Below are 16469 nucleotides of genomic sequence, written 5' to 3'. Positions count from 1 at the left end.
GCGACGCCCTAGAAGATAGGCGCTGAAACACTCGCTGCCGGTCCCCACGAGCTGTCAGTCCGGGAGAAAGGGCATCCATACACTATCTTCGGGGAGCCAATGGCAATGCGCCAGCCGGCCCGCTGCACGACGTCTGCGGCACCCGGCCGTTAAAAGTGGTCCACATGAGTAGTGCATCCCCTCGCTACGGTCGCCGTTCGACCAGCAGCGTCCATGTTTGTGCTACCTTTGAACTAGCATGACTGGACCAACGCTCGTTTCAATAGATTTGTCAGGCGGAAGCGGTGTATGCCCCCGCGAAGTATGATCAAATGGTACGGAGCGTGCCTTCCCGCTGTGGGGGATCTGCCGACAAAGGACAAAGCCGGAAGGACCCCTCAGCCTATAAAAGATGTATCGAGTGAATGATATATGCTCGCCATGTTGAGGAGAGGACGAATCTCGGGGTTACCGCTCCCTACGCTGTTGTGAGCTTGGGCAGAGAATAGCAGCGGCCCGTGCCGTTCAAGCTCGGTTAAACCCTTTCCAACTTGGCGCTATCCTCCATCACGACCGTCATGTCAATACCACGGTGTTGCTTGATTAACAATAAATTCAAGTAATACTAAATCGTTGCTAAACCGGCTTATCATCCGCCGGATTAAAACTCCGCGATTCAATGGTCTTTCCTACACGCTGACTGATGGTTCCGAACCGCCCGCTACCGTTCGGTATCCAATCTATCCCAACTGGCACTGTTCTTACGACATCAATGGCCGATCATAGCACCCATTTTGACCAAATCGCTAGGAGCATTATTTTCGCGATTGTTCTAATTTACACCCTTTAAATCCGGCAGTTCAATCATACTCCTCTGCATCTCCTTGACCATTTCCAAAAACTCCTTTTTCTCCATGTCGCTCGCAAATTCAATCTTCGCTCCACTGATCACCTTCTCCTTCTCCACTCTCCCCGTCTTCTTGCCTGCCCCGGGTTCCTTTCCTTTGCCTTTGCTCCCCTCCACAACAACACTGTCTTTCCGCATTGCCCGGTCACCTCCGTCAATCGGCACCCGTAGCCCCTTGATTTTCACCTCCCTGTTCCCAACATCTTTCGTCTGTATCGGTTTCGCGCTTGAGTTGATGTAGAATGCGAGATAACCGTTTCGAAAGTCGGCGGAGAAGTGGATCATTGCGATGACAGCGCCTGTGTCATTGTCCTCCCAGACGCGCAGGTTTTCGAGGCCGCACATCTGCTCGGCGTAGGAGAATGATTTGCCCAAGCCTTCGTGGATGCGCATCGTCTTCTCGGTGCGGAAGGTGGCTAGGAGGGTGCGACCCATTAGTTCGTTTTGGAACAGTGCTGCCCCTAATATACAGTCAGGTATTATTTTTGAAACCCATTATCCCATCTGCTTACCCTGTGGCGTCTCGAAGACAAAGTTTACCCAGCTCGTCTGTGCAATCTTCGCAGCTCGGTTTCCAACCTTCACGTCATGAAACTTGAGCTCGCATGAAACTGTGATCGAGACCTTCTTCGGAGAAAAGTAACTCGAATATGGAATATACATCTGGTCGTCGTCCATCCGGAGTTCTATTCTTACAGTGCCGTCGTCGCTGAAAACCCATACTGACGTTACGAGTCGCATTGATTTCGTTTCTAGGTTGTGTACCCGTTTCCGTACCACCGCGATACGGCACTCATCAGAAGCCTGGATCATCTCGACATCTTTGGGGTCATCTTCATTGATTTGATGTGAGTATTCAACTAGCTTTCCCCGACTATGTAGAGTCAGTAAAGATGCTGCAAACACTAGTGGTTGAGGGACCAAATATCAGCTTACATATCACATAAAATAGCCGAGTTCCTGAATGCTTCTTTCTCAAAAGCTGCTTTCTGGCTTGCTGTTGTTGAGCTTCGGTGAAGTTTCATAATTTCTGGCTTTGTGAATGGGTAAGGGCTCAGCTTGGTGTGCGAGCTTCGTAACGCAGCACTTTCGAGCTCGTACGGTGTCGATAATCCCATCGCCGGTGGCGGGAGTAATGACAACTGCCCATCATCTACTTTATCACCCGGTTCGTATACTTCCGGAGTCCGTGGTAACGATGAAGTCTTCTTTGTAGATGTCGAAGGGTGGCGGCTAACGAATGAGTCTCTCAATGGCCCTGGGCTGGGCCACCCAGCAGAATTTGTCCCGGTATCCGAGGAAGCATAGCTGCTGCTAGAGTAGCGAAGCGAGGAGCCGCCTAAGCTGAATTCAGATATATTTTTGAGGGTAGGTGACGTTCCTCTTGACGAGACTACAGTCTCTGTTGGGGAGGAAGGAGTGGTAATGCTACTGCTTGGACCAGGTGACGAAGGCTGCTGAGGAGACTTTGGACGCCGGGGAGCTCGAGGTAGCGAGATCGTGGTGGTTTGGCGGCGAAGCGGAGAGCCCGGAGGCGAGCGTGGAGCAAGAGTCGGACTCCAGGGATTTGGTTCTTCCGCAGTCGGGGACCTAGCCGGATTCTGTACTGGGACAGGTGGTACTTGTGTATCTGGGGATGTTATGGTAAGGTCTTGTACAATGCGATGGACTTCGTCCAGCTGCTGGTCTAGGTTCTTAGAGGTATGATACATGCTATCGACACGCTCGGCCATTGGGGCTACAACGCTTTCTAGACGTGATAGCGACTTGCTACACAGTGTTAGCCGTCGTTCTTTTTCAAATTATCACTATCACTAGCCTTTGCAGTGCTTGCGTTAGGAGGGTGATGGAGCGTGTATGCAACTGGAGTAAATCCTTCAGGTTCTGGAGATTTCCACCATCTGTAGTCCACATCACTGTCTTGTATTCGGCCAACACAAGGTCGCTCCATGACCGTTCAATTGCGAAGCCACCGATAGTTCGATGTTTCCTGATAACCTGATATTGATCTATCAATGAGTCCAAATCGTTGATAGTCCTTTGACAAGAGGATAGTATTGTGCCAATACCATCCTGAATTTCCCTGTCGGCACTTTGAAAGAAGCTTATTTCAGAGTCAGCGTGAATGGACTCGGCTAGAAGCTTCAAGACTTTCGCTAGCCCGTTGATCTCCGCCTCGATTTCCTGAAATTCGGCTGGTGCATTGATCCGACCTGCGGAAAAGGCTCGACCGATTTTCCACGCAACTTGTGAAACCATCAAGATGTCCCCAATGCTGGGGACGGCCATAGTATCAGGCGAAAACGGGTCATGTAGCGACGTTGAAGCTGTAGTGATGAACTAAAACACACAGATCCAGGTACAGTATACGACAGTGATGATGAGGCAAGTCCATGAGTGCGAGAAGGAGAGAGGAGATGAGATGAGATCTGGGGAAGGCCTGCGATATACAGATGACGCTGGAGACGTGGGGGCTGTGAGGAGAGAGCTTTCGACTGAGCCTAGAGCGGACCTGACGGCATGCGGCTGGGTAAAAGGCGTCTGACATTTCAGTTCGCTGAAAGGTGAGAGCGGAGGATAATGGAGCGCGATACTCGAGTAGGCGAGCAGGGGTGACACGTGGGGTCTCTAGCGTACCATCATTGGCGTCTGTAGATCTATCGGCGAACTGACGACTGCCCTACCAAGATGGAAATCTCCGTCAGGCGTGCGTGGCTGAGCTCAACTGAATCGATACGAGACCAAGCCTAGGTTCTTTAGTTTCCAGCGAATGTGGCACGCTCATGCAAGGCATTTATGTATGGTGCAGAATGCGGCCTGCATGATCGTGGAGAGACACCATACCGCATTCGTGCTGCAGGGTACTATTTATCTGTCTTAAGATGTCTGTTGTACATGATACAGATCCCACTCCGTGGAGGGTTCTCGCCTGCCGACTACCGATCTGTGGTGTGGAGAAGTATGCCAAAGCCCGGCAGGATGTTCAGAGGCCGTAGTGCCGTCCGTTCCAACCATTCTCAACCAGTGAACCCATACGCCTGATCCCTGTAGTATTGTACAATGAAGTGTAGTCATTCGTCAAAGCATCCGGTAAAAGTCTTCGTCATGTTTACGCGAGTGGAGAGAAGAGTCTAGGACTGTTAGCGAATCATATACGATGGAGTGGTATGTATATGGCATCTGTTGATTGAACGCCATGGCATTCTATGTTGGAAATTTCCACGGCACCGATGTCCATAAGACGGACGAGCGTCCCATGATAGAGAGATGGCTGCTGTGGGCTTGCGTAGGATCGTTATAACATCTTGACTCACCGGATGAGCGACGGCTTAGGTTGGCTTTGGGAGTAACCAAGGTAGAGAATTAGAGGAAGGTAGCCGTAGTGAATGGCGACGCGGGAGACATCGATGATGCGGGCGATGCGCTCCTGACATAGTGTTAGATTGCGGTCGAAACGTCTGCTATAGTGATTGATGGCGCACTTTTGATTCTTCTGATAGCTGGTACATGCTGACTGTGTGGATTCGCTTCTCGGAACGGAGACTTGAGATGGGTAGAGACGAGGTGGAGGGCGGTTAGCGATGAGGTTGTCTTCGATGAAGGCAATGCTGCAAGCCAAAATCTTGGAGCCGGGGACTTTGGGTATATTAACCACGTTCAGGCTAGCGTGACGTCAAAGCTTCAAAACTTCGAGCTTCCGCATCACCTACTGCCCGTGACTTCGACGCCGCACGACAAGCACCGCGCCCCGCAGAGGTACGGTAACTCGATCATCTAATAGTGAGAACGTCAGCTTGCTGCTTTCGGTCAAACCTCATCTCGAACCTCGATAGCCCACCATGTCAGCTCCAAGCGCCCGTCACTGGTAAGTCAACTTGAATACAAAAGTAGTGCGCTGATGCTAATCATGTTAACAGGGAGCAAAACAAGGAGGCCACGGTCTACGTGGGAAACCTCCACGAGCGTATCACACCGAGAATCCTCCATGAGTTAATGCTCAATGCCGGCCGTGTGCGCAACGTCAACATGCCCGTCGACCGTGTCAACGGCCAACACCAAGGCTTCGGCTTCGTCGAATTCCACACCGAGTCCGAGGCCGACTATGCGCCCAAGATCATGAACAACGTCGCGCTATATGGGAGCAGAATCCGCGTCAACAAAGCATCAGCCGATAAGCAACGGAATGTCGAGATTGGCGCAGAGCTTTTCATTGGCAATCTCGATGCCATGGTGGATGAGAAGACGCTATACGACACATTTGGCCAGTTTGGACCGCTCGTCAACGCTCCAAAGATTGCCCGCGACGAGACGAACCTTTCCAAGGGTTACGGCTTCATCTCATTTGGCGACTTCGAATCCTCAGACGGTGCCATCGCCAGCATGCACGGTCAATACATCATGAATAAGCAGATTACGGTCCAGTATGCATACAAAAAGGATGGCAAGGGTGATCGGCATGGAGACGAAGCAGAGCGCATGCTTGCAAAACAGGCCAAGGCCCACGGCGTCGCAGCCGCTGTTCAACCCCTACCAGCACACCTTTTCCAACTTCCACCAGGTGCTGCCGTTCCTACAGGACCCGCTATGGGTGCAGATGGTCGAGGTATAGGTGGTGGACCTAACGGACCTTCAGGCTTCGGACCGCCTAACGGAGCCCCAGGCTTCGGCGCACCTCATGCGCCTCCAGGCTATGGCCGGCCAGGACCTCCAGTAGGGCCTCCTTCTCTTCCGCCAGCCCCATCTGGCTTACCAGCTCGTCCGCCGAGTGGAGCGCCTGCAAACTTCTTTCCTCCGCCCCCTGGGTTTGGTAACGCGCCGCCCAACGGACCACCTGGATTTAATGGACCACCCGGATTTAATGCTCCACCTGGGTTCAATGCCCCACCAGGTTATGGACCTCCAGGTTTCGCTCCCAGATGATTGCATCCCTAGATGAGGTGGAATGCAACAATGCAGCGACGAGTTATGAGAGCTCTCCAAGAACCAGCGTCGCCCACCAAGGCTATTCGAGCAGGCCTGAGGAGGCCTCCGCGGTAGACTAAAGGCCAATCACCAAGAGCCATGTCGACCCCACTGAGCAATCCATGGCGTGTCCATCACTGTCTGTCGCAACTCGGGGCTTCACTCGTCACGACTGGAGGCACGGGTGGAGTAAGAGTGTGGCGCATTTGCTGAGAAGGTGAAGTCGTCGATTGGTATCAGGAATACAAGACTACGAAATAATGGACGCTGTGAACCCGAAGAAGATACGCGAGTAGACATAATAAAGTCAAACGGATAAGAGCTGCAAATGTAACATCTCTGTCATCCCAATGTGCATCGAAGTTGCCCATGAAATGTCTGTGCAAATGAAATATAACATGACCCAGTCCTCTCAACCTTCCCAGACAACCTTCCCAGGTGTGAACAAAAGAAATGATTAGTGGTGGTGAGATGAGATGGCTGTCGTCAAACGATGCGTAGCACTACCTCATGAAAAGCTGACAAACTTCGGATCGCGTGGTACTCCATCCGCCCCGATTCCGTTCTTCTTGAACCTGTCTTGCATGTATATCCTTCTTGCCTCGTCAAAGTCTACCCCTCTCCGTTTCATTATGCGCATGACATCCTTCTTCCCCGCATCATCCAGGCCCTGTCGTGAATCTCCGGCTTCTACGTTCCCGCTGAGATCGAAAGCAGAGGACGAGAGTCCGGCTTCGATGTCATCGCGGAAGGAGGTCGGAAGGCGCGTATAGATTGGTTCGGGAATAGGAAGGAGGTGTATCCAGCGGTGCCGGGTGAAGTATGCGGCTGCGGACTGTTAGTTGATGGGTGGGAGGGGTATAGCTCTTGGAAGAGACCGTACCGGTAGCAAGGACAAGGACGCAAAACAAGGAGACGGAATAGAACATGTAGGCCATTCTGGCGGTGGGTATGAAGCTCTCGAGGGGTACCGTTGCGTATGCGACAGCTCGGGGTCCTCGGGAGTGCTTATTCGAGCTGCTGAGGGCGCGAAGGAGGCTCAACGAAGGGTAACAAAGGAAAAGGCGCTATATAGCGAACTCTCGTCGCAGCACGTAGCCGGGGAAGCCCTCGCACCGAAGATGTATCAAAAGTCCGATGAGGTAACGCCTAAGCAAGCAGGCAGTCCAAGGAGACGCGGACAAGTCGTCTCAGCTGCACCGCCCCATCCACTAGCCCGGGCACGCGTCGTCACTTCCCGTTGTGGCGTCGGCAGCCATGATAATCCATCCCCGACGCGCACTAACCGCGATTCGGTAATGCAGACGAGCTGCAATATTCACGCCCGAACTTCCAACCGTCAACACCAAGCAGTCCGTATCCACACTCCATACAGACGAAATGGCCGCCACTATTCCTCACGATCTTGCCTGGGAGGTCACCAGTGAGTTTGCCAGGGTTTTATCATGAAAGAGGGCGGGGTTGACAAGATACAGAGGGACACAGCGCAACGCTGGTCAAGAGGGCGAATGGTGTGCAGTTCTCGCGCGATCCTCTTAACCTGAGGAACTTGTACAGCCGCAAGGTACGGATCTCCATGCAGTGCTTGAAGATAATTGCTAATTGTGCGCAGAACGAGGGCCAGATCGCCAACAAGGTACGGCTACCCTGAACCGCGAATACGACGACGTGATTGGAATTAATGAGGGATATGTGTTGACAACGTGGAAACAGGCCATCGGTATCATTGCCGGCAAGGATGGCGGCGTCACCCTTTTGACCAAGAAGTCCGACAAGCACCACCAGCCCGCTACCTCCACCCAGACCACCACCTTCGGTGCCCAGCGATCAACCCGCAAGTACGTCTTCCTCGAACTATGACTATCCTAGTCCGCCTATGTCTTTGCGGGATCCTGATTGCAACAATTCACTAATGCCACATAGGACCTACTCCGCCATTGTCAACTCCACCGTCAAGCGCAACTACCGCCCCGATCTCCGCAAGGACGCTGTCGCCCGCGCTTCCGCGATCCGCAAGAGCCAGAGGCCAGTCAAGGCTGACAAGCCATCGAAGCTCAGGGGTGCTAAGGCCAAGGCTGCCGCTGAGAAGGCATAGATGCTAAAATGAGAAGAGAAGAAAGCGGTATTTACTTCATTCGGGTTCATTTGGGTCTCGGAGCTCAATCACGAATGCACTGGAATGACTAGATGAGATGGAATGCATAATCAGCTAGGACTTCATAGCGAAAGGACTGGCGAAAATGAAATGCTTCGAAACTTCAACCTTGGCGTTCAATGAGGTGGTGATGTTTGTTTGGGACCGATTGGTGTGTGCTAAATCTATTACAGCCGATTTCGCATACATGGCAGGGTTTCCAAAACTCAGATTCTGAGTCACAAATAGGCCTACAAGCGGACCGCCCTCCGCCTCCGGGAAGCTGATTTAAATACACATGTCCACTACTATACTCCAAGCAGCCGAGCCCCCGCCACATCTAAACTTACGCACCGTGATACAGCACATATTCGACAACAGTAAAGATCATGATTGGTCAACATGGGACTAACCTCGCCGTCGCCGACGTGTGTGCTACTTCTTCATATTCAAGGCACCACCCCGACAAGATATTTTAGTTCCTTCAAAAGCACGCTATTTCGCAGATGTAGACTCATTAGACTGCCCGCGAAGCAAATCAAGAGTCTGGTACTTCGGTCGCTGAACAGCGCATAGGATGAATAGAGAGGTAAACAGACAAGGAATGAGTATAGGGTAGGATAAAGTCCATGTTAGGATCTGCTGTCCTACTCGCAATCATCTTTAACAGGTCGGTAAGTCTTTGGTTACATAGTATCAATCCTGAAAGAATAACAAATTCACACCTCAACCTCATATTCCAACGCACAAACGCGCGTAACCTCCAATCCACTCCCAGTCTGCTTCTTACTATTCTGCCCAAACACAATACTGCCACACTTAATCCTATCCAGACCCTCCTCTCTTACGACCTCCATCGTCCTGTTCAAGACATGTGTGAGCTTCGTATTCGTGCTAATGGTGTATATCGGCGGCGCGCTGAGTGTACTGGGTACAGTGTACGTCTTCTGCGCTTTGCAGAATGGGGAAGTGGGACAAGGCGTGTGTGGTGGTAGACCGCAGTGGCCATCGAAAAGGCTAGGAGTAGTAGGAGGTAGATTAAAAGGCCGGGTTTTGCGTATGTGTAGGAGGAGGCGGACTTGTGGGTATGCTGAAGCGCCGGATGGGTTTGAGGGGCGAGAGGGAGATGCTTGTGCGAGCATTTTTGCGGCGGTTTGTGAGACCCATGTTTGCTTTGTGGTGGCGGGTGAGATGTCGGGTTGCTGTTGTTCTCGCTTTGAGGATTCGGCGTGGGAGCCGTCGATGATTGAAGGCCTGCAGTGAGCGTTCAGGGACGCGAGCAGTGCGCTGAGAAAACTATCTAGTCCGTAAAGCAGAGGGTCGTGTAAACAATCTACATTTACAGTGAGTGTTGGAACTTGGCGTTTTAGTTTCGTGAGGAGTGGTCGGAGGATTGGTGTTGCTCCGATGTTTATGAAGCGACAGGCCGCGAGGATCTGGACAGGGAGGGTGTATGTAGTCAGGGTTATAGACGGCATATCCCTGACCGGAGCATGTTGACAAAAGATTGACTGCTTGTCTTGCGCCACTTCGATGGAGAGAAGCGTGAAGCCATTGGCTAGGTCTCGGCTGAGCTCATAGTGTTTAGTTGAAATGTCGAGGTGTTCATATATAATCAATCGTAGTTCCCTAGGCAGGTTTAGGAACCGGGATGGAAGAGTGTCTATCGTCATAACTATTCAGTGAGTAGTTATCTGCAATGATCCGTACAAGGTAGTGTGAGGGTTTGAGAGTGCCTATCTAGACTATTGAAGTCGGGCGTGCAATTCTGACGCTCGAGTGGACATCTATTCAACTACATATGCTAACAGTGTCGTAGTACGATTAGGTCGCATAGTGTAAGGGGGCCCTAGGGAAAGGCTCCAGCACGGATTGCGTTGAGTGATGCAGCGAGGGACCAAGGGGATTGCTTGATGTAACTTGTGATGACAATTCAGCGAACTCTCACATGTATGTTTCTTTTTCAAGACGCCGCTACGTAGTTTAGCAGCTTTCATGAACGTGGATAGTTGCTTTGGTAAGCCAGTGTCCTATTGTTTCGCCCACGTTCTTACTTTCAGCCGTTAACCCGTTCAGTTACTATAGCCGATCCTACTCCCAAGAGGAGGTAGATACTGCTTAGCGATTTGATTACCCACGATGTAATGGAGCAAAGAGAACTACTCCAGCTTCTCATCGCGTATCACAAATTGCGCGTGCCCTTGTGCAATGTCGTCATCACGCCGCTCTCCCTTCACCTGCACAACAAAAAAGCAAAAAAGAAGCCAAAAGTTAAATCACTCACGACAACAAAAAGAATCGAACATACGACTAGTGGGTGTTCCCCTCTCTTCCAACTTCCGCTCAGATGTTGCCGTATGATGAGAGCTCACCTCACTTCCGCCTTGGAGAGAGTACTAATCCACGTGATTGCGAGGGGCCAGTTCGCAACCCAGTCAACTTCCCACTGAGCCAGGTAGGACGAGTGTTTTTCGCACTGGGGTCCGTGGCATGGGTTGACCTATGATCGTATGTGGAAGACTTGGGAAGTTTAAATTATATATAGGCGCGTAATTTGGGGGCTTTCACCTAGCAGGTGGAAATTGGTCGTGGGTGAGAGGCGGGTGACGCGAGGCCCGTGGGATCGTAGGCGAGGGGGTTGCTTTCACCTCGGGATCTACTTGATCTGTGGCTTGAGATGTTTGTGGTCGCTCAGGAAGACGTACGTACTAGCAATGTCGTATCGTTGTATCACCTTCTTCTCTTTATATGCTGACGAGCGTCGACAACACCGAAGACAGCTCATCGAATCACAGCAAGAACACGATAGTGAGAAGAAAATGAACAATAGACATATTATGGAAGTTCAGTAATAGACAATGAGACGAAAGGCAATGGTCACGAACGATAGGAAAGAAATCGTCAGACTAATAGGTGAGAGCGTAAAGAGCCCCTTCGCCATCTTCCCAAGTTTGTATCTCACGTTAAAAGTAAAGGGAGAGAATTGACATAGTGAGGGAAAAGAGACATAACGCAAAAGCAGAAACTGAAGTTTAGAAGAAATAGAAACATCTTTCACGGACTATGTTCAAGCGCAAAGGAAGTAGAGAGGATAGATGTGCCTACTCATCCTGGGGTTGAAAGGCGATTTTTTACACACAGCCATGTGTTGAGTTTGCACTATAGGTGTGAGTGTTGATATGAAGAATGGTGGTCGATCATCCAACGTCTGATCACTGGAAGATCTTCGCGCTACTTGCTAGCGTCGATGTCGGCTTGCCGATCTCAATGGCTTCCCAAGGTCCACTCACATTACCTTTAGCTACTTCTGTGTTCTCACTACATACATAGTAAGATGGAGACGCTGAAATTGCAGCGAGTCAAGACTACAATGCCTACGTACCAAGTCTTAGCTCCCTCTTTGTAAGGTCAGACAACTTATATGCATGCGCATGAGAAGGGAGGGAAGAAGAATATGCACCGCACAAGACGGCATGGCATTTGATTAAAAGAGCGGGTATTTCGTGGCAATCTAGCTACATTGGTATCCAAGAACAAAACAAAGGCCCTACTCCAAAACCAGACCTCCGTCGTGTCGTCAGGGTGCGTATATCCAACACGGGACGCCGAGGACCCCGCTATGCAAAAGTAACCCAAACTCAAAGCGCGCTAAGCAGACGAAAAAAAGAAGCTGGCGTTCAATGCAGCCTTGCAAATGCATCAATGCTGTCAAAGCTGGTGCTATCAAACAAACGCCGGCGTAAGCGTGTTCCGAGGCCAAGGATTGAACGAATTCTATTCGCCGTTTACCTGGCCGTTTCCAGTACTGCGGTCTGCGCCCATGTACCGCTGCATGTAGGTGATGTAGTCGAATTTTGCCAAGTCGCGGTCTTCTTGCATGTCAGGCCCCTTGTGTTCGGGCATCGAGGACATGAGGTCTTCGATGACTTCGTCAGGAACGAGAGAGTGCCGCAGGTCCAGTTCTGTAACGTACGGCTGCGGGTTGTTAGACATGGTGGGTAAAAGGGCATCCGGAACGAAGTTGTACTTACTTTACCATCGGCTACTTCCTTGAACGATTCGAAAACCTGCTCGGCCGTGTTCTGATCTTCTGTCTCGTCGACCATAAAGCGGATGAACTGCTCGAAGGTGACGTAATCCTTGCCGCCGCTGGTCTCGCGGAATCGCTGATGCATCTCTTCTTCGTCATAGACTAGACCCAGACTTGCTAATGCCGCAGAAAACTCCAATTCTGCCAATGAATTTGACAGGTCGCGATCAAAGTGCCTGAATACCGACTCAAACTCTTCCAGTTGTATAGGTGTAAGATTTGTCATGTTGCGTGCCACCATCTGGTTTTCAAGGAAAGCAAGCTTCTTCGACACAGAGTTTCGCACCAGGCCGAGTTCGTACTCCAGTTCATCGTATGTGTATGTGGTGAAATCATTCTCTTCGATGTTTGCCTCGGCGCACTGTTCGTCGATGGAAGCAATGAGATTGAGGTATTCGTCTAGGGGAGAAAGCGACTTGCTAATCTCCTTTGTGTGCTCCAGTTGGTCTTCGACTTCACCTTCCAGAGCAGATATCGAGGTAGACAGCGTATTGAGAGCTAGGGCAAAGTCGTTCGCTTTGTCGGCGAAGGATTTCCTCAGTGCATTCTTGATATCTCGGATTGTTTCGTTGATGACTTGAGAGCGTTGTCGCTCAGCTTTCATCAAGCCGGTCCATGCTGCATCCAGTGCCTCTAGACTTAGTTCTGCAGGAGGATCGTATGGCCGGAGACGATATGTGGCCAGCTTTGTCCTGATGTTGCCCAACAGTCCCACCAAGTCTGACTTTTCCGCTACCCATGTCCGCTTGCTCTTTCGCTTCCATGCTGTGAACTCTGTTGACTGGTTCCTAGCATCTGTGTATGATCCGTCAAACCTGGCCTCCACCCACTCTGTCCGCTGCTTCGCAACCTGGCCGAGCAGCTCGCGCATGCGCCGCTCGAAGTCATTCTGCATCTGCCATGCTCCTTGCATGTTGTTCACAAACTTCTCCACTCGTCGGCCGGCGTTCTCCACACGCTCCATCTGCGAGAAAGCATGGAACCAGTAGGCAATGTAGGTCATGAGTGAGCGCTCGTCGGGCTTCGCAACGTCGCAAACGTCCTCCACATCGAGGAGGTCGGGAATACCGATTTCTTTCGAGGCTATGTCGAAGGCAAGTTGCATGTTTCCACGGTGGTCGCTCTTGTCGAGGCTATCGTAGTCGATCAGGTCAGGGCGGTGGATGTCGAGGAGTGCGCAGCTGTTCATGTATTAGTTTGTTACCTGGTGAAGGCTGCTGGTACTCACAATGCTAGTCCATCGTTCCAGCTTGTCGAGAAGTCACGCACTTCGATCTCATCGTAGCAGGCCGTCTTCCTTTGGCACCACAACAGGAGACCCTCTTTGGCGCTCAGGCCCTCCTCGTTGATGTCGCTAATGGTGAAGCGTAGAATCAATGTCCATATTAACCCGAGTATGATCTTGCTATTTCCGTCGACGACGTCCTCTGCACCAATATTGGTCATCTGAATTCCCCTACTCCGGATATAATCCAGCGACTTGTTGACATTCTCAAACTTCTGGACCCGCAGCTTCGGCCGGGAGGCATAGCGGCCGAGGGATTCATTGCTGAGGATCTCAAGAAGGTGTATAAGGACAATCTAGAGAGGTTGTTAATATGGGTTGCTGCGGTATCGGGGGGAGGGGTCCGTCTTCAGGGCCAGGAGGGGGACACGCACGCCGTCAGCGAGGTCTGTAATAAGGTCTTGAATCTCGACCTGGCGAGTCTTTATTTTGCTGTTCAGCCTGCAGCCATGCGGTTAGCAGTGTGTAGAGCGAGCATGTGGTGCCAATGGCGGGGAAGGATGCGCACCACTTTGTGAATGTTTTCTGCTGGACCTTGACCCATTGCTGCTCAAGCGGCGCCATTTTTCTGGACTGTGTGCATCAGGGCTGCGTCGAAATATGGCCGCATGCGGGTAGGAATAGGATGTGGGTATCGAATGGTTGCTGTGTGGTTGTCTTCGCTGGCCAAAACAATGAATGGCTGACTGCGGGCGCGGACTCGGCTGTCGTTGCGGGGCCCCTGGGAGCAGCGCTTGTCAGGCGTCGTAGTCGGTCAAAGTCAGCCTCTTTCTCCTTGGGCCAATCCTTACTGCAATATCAAGCTTTTCGCCCAATCTTTGTCACAATGGACAGTACCTGGCAAGGGCGTGCATTGGAGTCATTGGGTGCGCCCGTCATCTGCCATTGCCTGGCGGGGCGCATGCCGCTGGAGTAAGCAGTCACTGCACGTATATTGGTTGGCTATTTACAGTATTCATTCATTCGCCCACGCCCTTGCCTGCATTATGGCCAAAGGGACAGCTGAGACGGCTGCATCTTTGCCCTACCATGAGCCGGACATCGTAATCATCCTGGTCCAGACGTCCTTTCTTCTGCTGCTCAACATCGTCAACACTGCACTCGACCGCATTTTATACTGCGGCCTGTTGGGACAAATCTTGCTAGGCATTGCTTGGGGCACCCCAGGCGCAAAATGGCTGTCCGTAGGCGTAGAAGAGACATTGGTACAGCTAGGCTACCTGGGCCTGATATTGCTTGTATATGAAGGTTTGTCTACTTCTCCAATTGTCGACTCTCGACAGTCTATGCTATCTTGCCGACGCGGAAGCTGACGACATCTTGCTAACATTCTACAGGTGGTCTACATACTTCGTTTCAATCCATGAAAGCAAACCTGCTTCTCTCTTCTGGCGTGGCCCTCACTGGGATTACTACCCCCATCGCTCTGTCGTACACCCTTCAGGGACTTCTCAATGCCACTCCGGTTCAAGCCTTTGCTGCCGGCGCTGCCTTGTGCTCGACCAGTCTCGGAACAACATTCGCAGTCCTGAGCGCAAGTGGCCTTTCAGCCTCGCGTCTCAGCGTAGTCTTGACGAGCGCAGCTATGATGGACGATGTTGTTGGTCTTGTCATGGTTCAAGTCATCTCGAACTTGGGTAGTGATGATTTCAGTTGGGTCACTGTTGTCCGTCCTATTCTCGTTTCAGTTGCATTTGCTGTCCTTGTTCCCCTGGTCTGTCTCTTCATCGTAAAGCCCTTCACCCTATGGCTAAACCAGCACCGCGAGGTCCATCCGGCCGCACGTTCTAATGCCATCTTACACAAGACGCAGACTGTTTTCGCAGTCCACACGCTGCTTCTGGTAGGTCTTGTGGCTGGCGCTACCTATGCGGGAACGTCAAATCTGTTCGCTGCTTACATTGCAGGCGCTACTATCAGCTGGTGGGACTCTGAAGTGCCTCATCCTGCGACAAATCACTCGGACGGTATCGCGCCTACTGCGCCCAGCACCCAGCCAGACAAGACAGACAATGGCAATGCAGAGGCACGGTCTTCGCAGGCATCGGGCCAGGAGACATGCGGATCGGCCATATATCAGCGATACTATCATGCGGCTGTATCTAGGATCCTCCAGCCTCTCTTCTTCGCGTCTGTTGGCTTCTCGATTCCGATTACTCGCATGTTTAGGGGGGCTATCGTCTGGCGAGGCATCATTTACACGGTTCTTATGGCTTTTGCAAAGCTGGCATGCGGTCTTTGGCTCGTCAAATGGTCGACACTACCGGGCAAGGAGATGATCAATCAGTTATTGGCAAAGGTGAAGTTCCCGCCAGCTGCACATCAAGTAGGAAAGAGCGACCGTGCTGCACCGTCGCCTCGGGCAAGTGCGTCTAATGCAGCAGCAACCACCTCCCCGTCGAATGCCGGAACTCAGGCGTCATGCAGCTCGCCCAGCCCAGCGAAACCCTTCTCGCTCCATCCACCTCTTATTCTTGCTCTCGCCATGTGTGCTCGCGGGGAAATAGGCTTCTTGATCTCTGGAATTGCAGAATCGCAGGGCATCTTCTCACCTACTGGCAAAAGATTGAGTGAGCCATCTGACCTCTTCCTTGTCGTTACCTGGGCGATCGTTCTCTGCACTGCCGTCGGCCCGCTAGGTGTTGGCCTATCGGTCAGCAGAGTCAGGAAGCTCCAGGAGGAGAAAAACAAGCAGCAGGAGGGCGCTGGAAGAGACGTGCTGGGTGTTTGGGGGGTGGAGTAAGATGCCCGACTGAGCGGGTCCGTAGCCGTCTCTGGAAGACATTTGCAGGCCAACCCTATACCATATATATGACGTGCAGTGACGAGGGGTTGCAATACAGGGGTGCCCATCTTGTTCGTAGAATCGGCTACGGGCACTGATGATGGGATTGAAACATGGTGAAGGTCGTGTAGGAAGGATGTAGCAGTGCATGAAACGAGATATTACATCGTGTTGTGTCACGCGCTGTATTTCAGTCGATCGCAAAAGTTGTCCCGCAGTGTTGAAACGCATGAACCAACGGGAGGCGCTGCATTTGGCATCATCCGTCTTCACGTCAGGCAGAGTTTCTTAATTTTAAACAGCCAAGCCATGTGAGAGGCGGTGGAG

The 16469-nt window shown here is 51.7% G+C and overlaps 8 protein-coding genes across 8 annotated transcripts; 3 read left to right on the top strand and 5 right to left on the bottom strand.

The window, feature by feature from the left end:
• Window positions 1–576: 576 nt before the first annotated feature.
• Window positions 577–3375, bottom strand: K460DRAFT_302847 (uncharacterized protein). The gene is made up of 4 exons (XM_040929921.1): window positions 2706–3375; window positions 1823–2656; window positions 1399–1760; window positions 577–1347 (listed from the first exon to the last, which is right to left on the bottom strand). The coding sequence occupies exons 1-4, from the start codon at window positions 3173–3175 to the stop codon at window positions 812–814; spliced, it is 2202 nt and encodes a 733-aa protein (XP_040793645.1). The 5' UTR covers window positions 3176–3375; the 3' UTR covers window positions 577–811.
• A 289-nt stretch (window positions 3376–3664) lies between these two features.
• K460DRAFT_361826 (Tom7-domain-containing protein) lies at window positions 3665–4484 on the bottom strand. The gene is made up of 3 exons (XM_040932530.1): window positions 4369–4484; window positions 4201–4313; window positions 3665–4017 (listed from the first exon to the last, which is right to left on the bottom strand). The coding sequence occupies exons 1-3, from the start codon at window positions 4393–4395 to the stop codon at window positions 3996–3998; spliced, it is 162 nt and encodes a 53-aa protein (XP_040793644.1). The 5' UTR covers window positions 4396–4484; the 3' UTR covers window positions 3665–3995.
• Window positions 4485–4725: 241 nt separating this feature from the next.
• Window positions 4726–5806, top strand: K460DRAFT_270007 (RNA-binding domain-containing protein; the record flags this gene model as incomplete). Its single annotated transcript, XM_040927616.1, has 2 exons — window positions 4726–4751; window positions 4804–5806. 2 exons carry the CDS (start codon window positions 4726–4728, stop codon window positions 5804–5806), a joined length of 1029 nt encoding a protein of 342 aa, XP_040793643.1.
• A 550-nt stretch (window positions 5807–6356) lies between these two features.
• K460DRAFT_273977 (uncharacterized protein) lies at window positions 6357–6786 on the bottom strand (the record flags this gene model as incomplete). Its single annotated transcript, XM_040927920.1, has 2 exons — window positions 6357–6676; window positions 6732–6786. 2 exons carry the CDS (start codon window positions 6784–6786, stop codon window positions 6357–6359), a joined length of 375 nt encoding a protein of 124 aa, XP_040793642.1.
• Window positions 6787–7228: 442 nt separating this feature from the next.
• Window positions 7229–7937, top strand: K460DRAFT_253422 (60S ribosomal protein-like protein L28; the record flags this gene model as incomplete). The annotated part of the gene is made up of 5 exons (XM_040927398.1): window positions 7229–7271; window positions 7324–7412; window positions 7461–7484; window positions 7562–7686; window positions 7772–7937. Coding segments are annotated over 5 exons (447 nt in total), but the record flags the coding sequence as incomplete, so codon positions are not given.
• A 764-nt stretch (window positions 7938–8701) lies between these two features.
• Window positions 8702–9655, bottom strand: K460DRAFT_401104 (uncharacterized protein; the record flags this gene model as incomplete). Its single annotated transcript, XM_040936389.1, has 1 exon — window positions 8702–9655. One exon carries the CDS (start codon window positions 9653–9655, stop codon window positions 8702–8704), a length of 954 nt encoding a protein of 317 aa, XP_040793640.1.
• Window positions 9656–11424: 1769 nt separating this feature from the next.
• K460DRAFT_328652 (alpha-actinin-2) lies at window positions 11425–14201 on the bottom strand. The gene is made up of 5 exons (XM_040930710.1): window positions 13866–14201; window positions 13732–13798; window positions 13301–13653; window positions 12014–13253; window positions 11425–11957 (listed from the first exon to the last, which is right to left on the bottom strand). The coding sequence occupies exons 1-5, from the start codon at window positions 13919–13921 to the stop codon at window positions 11757–11759; spliced, it is 1917 nt and encodes a 638-aa protein (XP_040793639.1). The 5' UTR covers window positions 13922–14201; the 3' UTR covers window positions 11425–11756.
• Window positions 14202–14699: 498 nt separating this feature from the next.
• Window positions 14700–16449, top strand: K460DRAFT_361822 (uncharacterized protein). The gene has a single exon (XM_040932529.1). The coding sequence runs from the start codon at window positions 14721–14723 to the stop codon at window positions 16098–16100; it is 1380 nt and encodes a 459-aa protein (XP_040793638.1). The 5' UTR covers window positions 14700–14720; the 3' UTR covers window positions 16101–16449.
• Window positions 16450–16469: the final 20 nt, after the last annotated feature.

This window comes from Cucurbitaria berberidis (assembly GCF_010015615.1).
Source record: "Cucurbitaria berberidis CBS 394.84 unplaced genomic scaffold K460scaffold_1, whole genome shotgun sequence".
Taxonomy (NCBI): domain Eukaryota; kingdom Fungi; phylum Ascomycota; class Dothideomycetes; order Pleosporales; family Cucurbitariaceae; genus Cucurbitaria; species Cucurbitaria berberidis.
Note: the sequence above shows the minus strand (reverse complement) of the source record. Positions and strands in the feature narration are given on the sequence as shown.

What these genes read in the sequence shown, in the direction of transcription:
- K460DRAFT_302847 (XM_040929921.1), bottom strand. Translation starts at nt 3,175, where the DNA reads ATGGCCGTCCCCAGCATTGGGGACATCTTGATGGTTTCACAAGTTGCG. An exon ending in CTAACGCAAGCACTGCAAAG is followed by an intron (nt 2,657 to 2,705) that starts GCTAGTGATAGT and finishes AACACTGTGTAG; the next exon opens with CAAGTCGCTATCACGTCTAG. An exon ending in TCGGCTATTTTATGTGATAT is followed by an intron (nt 1,761 to 1,822) that starts GTAAGCTGATAT and finishes GACTCTACATAG; the next exon opens with TCGGGGAAAGCTAGTTGAAT.
- K460DRAFT_361826 (XM_040932530.1), bottom strand. Translation starts at nt 4,395, where the DNA reads ATGTACCAGCTATCAGAAGAATCAAAA. An exon ending in AGCTATCAGAAGAATCAAAA is followed by an intron (nt 4,314 to 4,368) that starts GTGCGCCATCAA and finishes ACACTATGTCAG; the next exon opens with GAGCGCATCGCCCGCATCAT. An exon ending in CCTAAGCCGTCGCTCATCCG is followed by an intron (nt 4,018 to 4,200) that starts GTGAGTCAAGAT and finishes TAACAGTCCTAG; the next exon opens with ACTCTTCTCTCCACTCGCGT.
- K460DRAFT_328652 (XM_040930710.1), bottom strand. Translation starts at nt 13,921, where the DNA reads ATGGCGCCGCTTGAGCAGCAATGGGTCAAGGTCCAGCAGAAAACATTC. An exon ending in TTACAGACCTCGCTGACGGC is followed by an intron (nt 13,654 to 13,731) that starts GTGCGTGTCCCC and finishes CAACCTCTCTAG; the next exon opens with ATTGTCCTTATACACCTTCT. An exon ending in AGGAAGTAGCCGATGGTAAA is followed by an intron (nt 11,958 to 12,013) that starts GTAAGTACAACT and finishes AACAACCCGCAG; the next exon opens with CCGTACGTTACAGAACTGGA.
- K460DRAFT_361822 (XM_040932529.1), top strand. Translation starts at nt 14,721, where the DNA reads ATGAAAGCAAACCTGCTTCTCTCTTCTGGCGTGGCCCTCACTGGGATT.